We start from the raw sequence: 9571 nt of genomic DNA, 5'->3' as shown, positions 1-9571 counted from the left end.
ATATTGATTTAAGAATTTACAAAACTAGATCTAGTATAGAAATTTCGTCACTCCAGAAATATAGAAATTTTATCCTGAAGATATTCGTCTAGAAGGCGAAAACCCCAGTAAAATTGTAGGTGCACCAAATAACTAAAATACTGGGGAAGCGGAACAACCAAATCCAAATACTTTTGGGAAATGCCATATATTTGGTTGATACAAAATTGCCATGTGTATAAAAGATATTTACAAAGCTGTTATAGTTGTCGACAACATTTTTTGCCTCTATTGCTCATAAATACTTAAATCTGGATCCAGAAATGAAAATAGTAGTATAACGCCTGCAGCGTGCTAACTATTTTCATAGAAAATAGCAATTAAGGCATACAAATCAGAATTCGCTAATAAATTAAGGCGAGTGGAGGGTTTTCGCAGAGACCCAATATTAGTCATGGCTTTATATTTCGCTATTCAATTAAAATAAAACTAGCAGTAAATAAATTAGATATGTAGCTAATAGTTATAGTTATCACATATTTATATGGGTAACTTGTTACTTATATTTAAAATCCTTGATGGATTTTCTCAAAAAATGTGATGAATGAAAATCACAAAATAAGAAGTATAAAAGTTAGTAAGTTACTAACTATGATTTTTCTTATAGTCAATAAATTGATTAAAAGTGTTTTCTCCCCAATAACAAAGTATGAAAATATATTATCATAAACATGCCTAGTAATGTTATATGTGATTGGGAAACTCAAATATCGTTTCCTCTTGAAAATATCCTAAATATATCCTCTAGTTTATCCTGAAAATCTCTAATGGATTTATAATTCCCGAAATGAGGATTTATTTAAGTGTCATTATTTACTTTTTAGAGAGTTGCGAATGTGGTTATTATCCTCATATAGAAGGAATAATATGTACCATTATGTGCTCAATAAAGAGTTGATAATGGACTTATTTATTATCTCAGTCAATATTTATGGTGTAAACATCAATGAAATATATAAAGAGTTTAATGATGTTAAGTTATGAGATAAGATAACGAATAGCAAATCAAGGTACAAATACTCGTATTGATGCCTTTTGGCATGAAGTCATCATACTTGTTGCAGATAAAAACATATATAGTTTTTCATAATATAAAATACCTTGATCCACATGAACTCCAGAAGAGTGATAAAATATTTGTTCAGAAGGTTTGCTCTAGTGACAAGTTAGCAAATATATACCTACAAATATTCATAAGATTGATATGTGTAGGTAAAGAAAAATTATTATATTTAGGGGGAGCAACAAAATATAAACTATAAATAATTTTTATTAGTCCAGATGATCATAAGAAAATATGATAACAATCCTGAAGATTGTACCATATCCCTTCTCTACACCCTTTAGAAACAATGATTTTACAGGCAATATAGAATTTGAAGATTGTTATCTTCAGGGGGAGACAGGAAGTACATTCACTCGAGTCAATCCCGTAGATTGGGTCTTAAAAAAGACTAATAGTTGCACTTTTTGCAGCGTATATATTCAGTTGAGTCAATCCTGTAGATTGGGTCTTAAAATGACTAATAGTTATACTTTTTGCAGCATATACATACCATGTGGTTTTTAATGAGGTATGAGTATGATATATTAATGGGGAAGTTGTATATAAATACTTAAGTAAACAAACCCCAAATATCCTGAAGATTATGCTTTGAAGGCTTATAATTGTGCTCCTTTTCCCCTTAACTAAGTTTTTCCCACGAGGTTTTCTTAAGTTAAGGTTTTTAACGAGGCAATCAGTACAATATATGAGTTTACAAATATCATGTACTCTTTTCTTTAAACTAGGTTTTTCCCATGTCGTTTTCCTAGTGAAGTTTTTAACGAGGCATGAATATATTTAAATATACTATACCTTGTACTCTTTTCTTGTGTAGGTTTTTCCCACAGGGTTTTCCTAGCAAGTTTTTAACGAGGCAAGATCATGGACAAATAATGTCCAAGGGGGAGTGTTGTAATTAAATATTAATGGTGGCCATTATTTTGTAACGTTTGTAACAGACATATTAATGTCTCATTATGTATGCCATTATTATTCTATATTATATATGTGTGTAATTCTTTTGTAAGAGGAAGCCATAGAAATGAAATCATATCACTCCCTTCTCTTTGTCTATTACTTCTTATTGTTGATTCAATTCTGAAACTCACCGGTTAGGAGCTATAGGCCAACGGGTACAAACAACAACATTACAACAATAACGAAATTATTATTAGTCGAGAATCAAATATAAAAATGAATTCATTGTAAAAAAAAAAAAAAAAAAGTAAATTGGGAATTAACTCCTAACCTTTAATTTATAAGAGGTGTTGTGTCTCCCCTCTTTAGGTTATTAAAATCAAAACTAAACAAATTAAATAACCACACATAGCCAAAGACGGTGAAGCGACATAACTTTGACTCTTACAAATGAGAGGTTACAAGTTCAAATTTCAGTAGAAATGCAAATACTACATTCTAACAAAGTCAATAGTACTTTTTAAAAAAAAAAAAGAACACATGCATTGTTTAATTTTTAAAGATATTCAGAAAAATAAGAAATGGTTATCTCAACTACTACCAGGACCAGGGACGGCTAGACAAATCAGACCACCATCCACCACCAAATCATGGCCAGTGATAAACGCCGAGTCATCGGAAGCCAGAAATAGGACGGCGTTAGCCACGTGCTTCACGTCTGACGTTATGCCTTTCAGGCTAGTTAGCGGCCCATAAATTTTCTCCACATAGCTCGAAGCCTCTTCGGGATTAGCAAGAACCAAAGGAGTTGGAGTCGCCGACGGCGACACACAATTAACCCTAATCCCGTGGGCTCCTAGTTGCTGGCTCGCCGCCCGGACCAGCCCAATAACGGCGTGCTTCGACATGATGTAGTCCGTCAGCCGCATGCAGCCGCGCGTGGCAGCCGCGCTGGCCGTGCAGATGATGCTCCCCCTCACGCGCCCCTCCACCATCGCACGAGCCGCATGCTTAACGCAGACTGCCATGCCTCGCACGTTGATGCGGAAAACCCGATCGAAGTCGGAGAAGTCGAGGTCGAGGACCTTCTGGTCGGAGGGGCCTAGCGTGCCGGCGTTACTGAACATGACGTCTAGCCGGCCGTACTTTTGGACCGTCCAATCCACCATGGCCTTCACTTGCTCCTCGTCGCTAATGTCACACTTTACAAAACTGCACTTGTCGAGGCCGATGGCCTCCGCCACGGCGACGCCCTTCTCGTCCTGGATGTCTGCGATGACGACGGCTCTTGTGCCGTGATCAGCAAAATGTCGAGCGGTCGCTTCCCCAATGCCGCTAGCACCGCCGGTGACTATCACAACTTTACCTTGGAGCTTTTTCATACAAGAATTTGATGTGCTCATTGTCTCATTGACCTTTGATTCATGTCCGTCAGAAAATCTTAAATTTGTGTTACTCTATGAGTATATGTTTCAGTGATAGATTTCAGATAAAATTCATGAAAGCCCTTTTACATTTATAAATTTAAATTATTATTAGGAAAAATTGTATTTGTAGTCCTCCAGTTATATCTGTAGTATACATTTAGTTTGGGAGAAGTATACATTTAGTTAAGCCAATCATATTAACTATTTGGGAGATTTATTGACAAAAAGAGTATTCAAATCACACAACAAATTAAAGTGAGAAATTATCTCACAACATCTTTGTTTGGCAATCAGCAGTTAATAGCTCTGCAATATTAGTATATATTTAATATTTTATGTCATAATTTTTATTTGGTCTCCTTATATCTCGTATTTGGTTTCAACCATACCTATATAATTATTTTATTGACAATTATAATTAATCTTGACTATATTATCTTGCATTTATAAACTTAGAATTGCCTATTTAAATTTGCAAATTTAACACTCAATTATCTATGCATGAACAATTCCAATATAATCTTGCATTAATATACTTTAAAGTACTTATTAACAAAAAAAACATTGGACATTGGTGATGTTATAATGTCAAATTATATATAAAAATTATATTAGATTTTATTTTTAAAAATTTAAAAAAAAACAATTTTTTTATTTAAAAAAGAATGTACTCCTTCGTCCTTCATCCACAGTACATTCTTCTGAAATTTTTTATAAAATAAGTTCATATATATATATATATATATATATATATATAATTTGATGTTATGACATTATATTTAAGGGAAACTTGGAAGTAATCTGTAAAAAAATATTATTTACACAAATTTTAAATTTTTAATAATTTAATTACACTCTTTTTTTGTTAGATGGTTCAATTGTACCATGTGTAAAAATTCAATGTCGTATTAAAAAAATTCCAGTTAAAACTGAAATTTCATCCTAGTAAACTGGATGAATTCCAGTTTTTAATTCCAGTTTAAACTGAAATTTCATTCCAGTTTTACACTTTTACTGGAATTAAAAAAAATTCCAGTTTAAACTGGAATTAATTCCAGTTTTACACTTTTACTGAAATGAAATTCCAGTTTAAAGTTTTAATAAAACCTAGCCTTATACTCCGGTTTAAACTTTAAATAAAGAGTAAAAAACGCATATTTCTCAATTCTCCAATGAACACGCAGTTTTAGAAGTGAAGGTACACTACTAGCCTGCACAAAGCTTCCGCCCATACAAAAAACACAAAAAGTAATTTCAAGAAAATAAAAATAGCACTTTACCTCTTTGGTCGCCGGTCGGTCTTAACGGTGGGCAGTCAGAGTCAGGCTACGGTGGCGACTGGCGAGACGGCGAGAAGAGGCGGAGGGCGGAGGCTAGCGTCAGCTGCGTTTTGATTTCAGTCTTTCAGATTTATGGTTGAGGTCTTGATTCTTGAGGATTATTATGCGATAATCAAGAACATGAAAAATAGAGAGATTAGAGAGAGGCGAAGAAGACAAAAAATTCATTCATAGAGCTGCAAGCCACACCCTCCTTCATGAATAATACATTTTCTCTATACATCCATCATTACCATAACCACACCCTAATCACTAGGGCATAATACAATATTAAATGGAGGAATAATTGAAGGGATAGAGGAGATAGTGGAGTTAGTGGGATAATGGCCATAAACCGTTATATTTAAAACACCAAATGGAGGAATTGAAGGGATAGAGGAGATAGTGGAGTTAGTGGGATAATAAACTCCATATATTTACAACACTTTCCCTTGCCCATTATCTTACTAAATTCATGCCTTATTAAAAAAATTTTTACTAAGAAATTCCTGTGAGAAAAATCTAAATCCAGGTAAAAAGAGTACATAATGTATTTCAATATATGTGTTATACTAGGTTACGTTGCCTTATTAAAAATCTTAGACTAAGAAAAATTCAATTGTAAAAAAACTTAGCTAAGGAAAAGAATACAACAGTAAATCATCCATAAACCTTCAGGGCATAATCTTTCGGATAACCAATCATAAACTTTCACCTTTTGACATTATTATATCATATTCATGCTTCATTGAAAACCTCACTAGAAAAACCCAATGGAAAAAAAAAAAAAAAAACTAATTGAGAAAAAAAAAGTACATGATATGTGTATTCATGTGTTGTACTAGCTGCCTCAAAAAAAAACTTTTAATTAAGAATTAAGAAAATAATATCAAAACTTAATCAAAAGAAAAAGAGTACAAGTGTTGGTCTTCAAGACTCAATCTTCAGGATTGATCCATGTAAAATGATACTCCACTCAAGAGAACAATCTTCAAATTTCACACATAAAATATATTTCCAAAAAATGTAGAAATGGATTGGACAAATCTTCTAGATTGTCATTATAGTAAATAGCTTGCACAATAATTTTGTGACTCTTCTAGAGCTCATATGGGTTGAACTTTGACGCTATATATGTTTTGACAAAATATTCTTTAACATACTCATATATCATTTGTGCAACACAAGCATTATTGTCATCATTTAGGACATTGGGGGTAATTCATTGTTTAACCAGTTTGGGATTTGGCATCACGGGGATCAAACAAATGCCAAAATCTTTAAACATTATTCCAATATTTCATTGTAGAAGGAGCCCTATATGTTGCTAGCAATTCCATCTCAAATATCATGCCGGTTACGATTATAGAACTTCTAGTTCTAAAAATGTGTTCCAACAACAATAAAGTTAGGGACTTTTAAAGTATCTTCACCGAGTCTAAACGGTACCTTATCTACTTCAAGAGATTATTAGGCAACCTTTAGTTTGATAAAAACATGACAGTTATCCATATAAACATGTGAATTTTTTTTTTAGATATAGGTTAACTGGTGTATAAAATTTCTTCAAGAAAATACTCAATCTGCATGTCGAGATCATACTTGGGTTTCCCAAGTCTTTCATCTCAAACTCCGTCGTCAGGCATGAACTGATATCATTAAACTCTTTATGTATTTCAATTATCTTTATACCGTTTATATGGACTAAGATAATAGATAAATAACTACATTAGCAACTTCTTACTAAGCACATATTATCTATATATTCCTTATTCAAGAGGAAAAACAATTGGTCAATTATTTACATTTCCGGTCATATAAAGACTTTTAATTTGTAATTTAATAATATACATGTTGCGATTTTCATTTTTCTCATTTTGAGAATTTAAAATCCTTCGGGGACCTTTTGAAATTAATATATATATATATATATATATATATATATATATATATATATATATATATATATATATATTACGCACCTTAAACACATTAAGAACACAAACCACGCACCTAAGGTTTTAAAATGGTTCACTTAATTTCACACAACTGACGCACCTTAAGCATACAAATCATGCACCATAAGAATGAAAACAACGCATCTTAAGAAGGAAACTCACACACTTAAGTTTCAACAACTATTTACATTAAGCACAAAACACACGCACCTTAAGCACAAAACTCACGCACCTTAAGTTTCAACAATTATTCACATTAAGTATACAACCCACGCACCTTAAGCACAAAACCCACGCACCTTAAATTTGACCTAGATGCAAAAATTTACCAAATTAACAACGCAATTTTTTTTTAATTTTGGTAATCCTGGACGTTGATTTAATATATATATATATATAGATTTTGAATCCGGTGCACACTCCCTATTTAGCCGAGCCCGTGAGCACTTCTTGTAATCGTTGATTTGTTATTTTGAACGGTCCAGATCAACAAACCGAACCATTCGGTTCTTTACCGATCACCGATCGGTACTTCGATTTAATACATAGTTTTTAAAGATATAGGAAAAATAGATTCATTGTAGGCCATCCACTTACTTGTATACAACAAGAAATTGTTATCTCAACTACTGCCAGGACCAGGGACCGCTAGACAAATCAGACCACCGTCCACCACCAAATCATGGCCGGTGATAAACGCCGAGTCGTCGGAAGCCAGAAACAGGACAGCGTTAGCCACGTGCTTCACGTCCGACGTTATGCCTTTCAGGCTAGTTAGTGGCCCATAAATTTTCTCCACGTAGCTTGAAGCCTTTTCGGGATTGGCAAGAATCATTGGAGTTGGAGTAGCCGACGGCGACACACAATTGACCCTGATACCGTGGGCCCCCAGTTGCTGGCTAGCCGACCGGACCAACCCAAGAACGGCGTGCTTCGACATGATGTAGTCCGTTCGCCGCACGCCGCCGCGCGTGGCGGCCATGCTTGCCGTGCAGATGATGCTCCCCCTCACGCGCCCCTCCACCATTGCACGCGCCGCGTGCTTGACGCAAACTGCTGTGCCTCGCGCGTTGACACGAAAAACCCGGTCGAAGTGGGAGAAGTCGAGGTCGAGGACCTTCTGGTCGGAGGGGCTCGCCGTGCCGGCATTGCTGAACATGACGTCTAGCCGGCCGTACTTTTGGACCGTCCAATCTACCATGGCCTTCACTTGCTCCTCGTCGCTAACGTCGCACTTCACGAAGCTGCACTTCTCGAGGCCGATGGCCTCCGCCACGGCGACGCCCTTCTCGTCCTGGATGTCGGCAATGACGACGGCTCGTGTGCCGTGATCGGCAAAAAGCCGAGCGGTCGCTTCCCCAATGCCGCTAGCACCGCCAGTGACTATCACAACTTTACCTTGGAGCTTTTTCATGCAAGAATTTGATGTGCCCATTGTCTCATTAACCTTTGATTCATGCCCGTCTTCCATTACTACAAAGAAAATCTTAAATTTGTGTTACTCTATGAATCTATGTTTCAGAGATAGATTTCAGATCAAATTCATGAAAATCCCTTTACTTATATAAATTTAAATTATTATCAGGAAAAATTGTATTTGTAATCCTCTAATTATATCTATGGTATAAACTTAGTTAAAAGTAAGGACCTCAGTCTTTAAACGACTAAATCAGCAATTTTATTAAATGATATGATATATTGATCACAAAAATAATTCTTCATAAATTAAAATCATAACTTCGTATATAACTTAGAGGTGAAAGATGATTATAGCTGCCAATAAATACCTTAAAATTTTATTATCAAATTCACTTCTCAAAAAGTTGAAGCAGATACTGCTGGGCTGATTGGATGGTGTAGCTGGGTTGGTGCCCCACGTAAATTGTTCTATTCTCATTTGATTTTTTTTTTTTAAATAACTTATTTGGTTAAAAAAATATCATGTTGACATTTCCTAACGCATTCTCAATATTGACAAAATGGATAAGATGACAAATTCTTTACCGGCCATTAGAGCATTTCTAATAGAGTTTTTGGGATGGTTTTAAGGAGGTTTTTGAGGGTGGAGTCTTATGTAAAAGTGAGAGAAGGAGGGGAAAGAAAGTTGGGTTCTTGCCAGAGGGATAAGTTTTCAAATTAATTCAAGTTTAAACTGGAATGAAATTCCAGTTTAAAGTCTTAATAAAACCTAGCCTTATACTCCAGTTTAAACTTTAAAATAAGAGGTAAAAACGCAGATTTCTGAATTCTGCAATGAACACGCAGTTTTAGAAGTGAAGGTACACTACTAGCCTGGACAAAGCTTCCGCCCATACAAAAAATAATTTCAAGAAAATAAAAGTAGCACTTTACCTCTTTGGTCGCCGGTCGGTTTTCAATGGTGGGCGGTCAGGGTCAGGCTACGGTGGTGAGAAAGGTTCAGGCTACGGTGGCGAGAAGAGGTCAGGCTACCATGGCGACTGGCAAGACCGCGAGAAGAGGCGGAGGGCGGAGGCTGCGTTTTGATTTCAGTCTTTCAGATTTATGGTTGAGGTCTTGATTCTTGAGGATATGATTATTACGGAGTATTATTTAGGAATAAGGTTCAAATTGGCCACTGAACGTAATCTGAAAATGCAATTAGGCCACTGAACAAAAAAAAAATGCAATTAGACCATTGAATACTCAAAAATTGTGCAATTAGGCCACTGAACTCTCCAAACGTATGCAATTTTACCAGGTTACCATCAATTTTAGCAGGTTACCTGCTTACGTGGCAGCTTAGTTGACATTTTTAATAATTTTTAAATAATTTTTAATAATTAATTTTAATAATAAAATTTATAAAAAATTGGAAAAAATTAAATAAAAAATAAAATAAAGTCG

At 35.0% G+C, this 9571-nt stretch overlaps 1 protein-coding gene across 2 annotated transcripts; it reads right to left on the bottom strand.

Moving 5' to 3' along the window:
* Nucleotides 1-7270: 7270 nt before the first annotated feature.
* LOC109177171 ((-)-isopiperitenol/(-)-carveol dehydrogenase, mitochondrial-like) lies at nt 7271-9222 on the bottom strand. 2 transcript variants are annotated; one of them, XM_019326475.1, is made up of 2 exons: nt 9059-9222; nt 7271-8192 (listed from the first exon to the last, which is right to left on the bottom strand). In XM_019326475.1, the coding sequence occupies exon 2, from the start codon at nt 8175-8177 to the stop codon at nt 7329-7331; it is 849 nt and encodes a 282-aa protein (XP_019182020.1). In that variant the 5' UTR covers nt 8178-8192; nt 9059-9222; the 3' UTR covers nt 7271-7328. The 2 variants fall into 2 exon arrangements, with proteins under 2 accessions (XP_019182020.1, XP_019182019.1); XM_019326474.1 differs by having other exon boundaries at nt 7271-8179.
* Between the last annotated feature and the right edge of the window lie 349 nt (nt 9223-9571).

This window comes from Ipomoea nil, unplaced genomic scaffold (assembly GCF_001879475.1).
Source record: "Ipomoea nil cultivar Tokyo-kokei standard unplaced genomic scaffold, Asagao_1.1 scaffold0802, whole genome shotgun sequence".
NCBI lineage: Eukaryota > Viridiplantae > Streptophyta > Magnoliopsida > Solanales > Convolvulaceae > Ipomoea > Ipomoea nil.
Note: the sequence above shows the minus strand (reverse complement) of the source record. Positions and strands in the feature narration are given on the sequence as shown.

Coding starts and splice junctions, on each gene's coding strand:
- LOC109177171 (XM_019326475.1), bottom strand. CDS start 8,177: ATGGAAGACGGGCATGAATCAAAGGTTAATGAGACAATGGGCACATCA.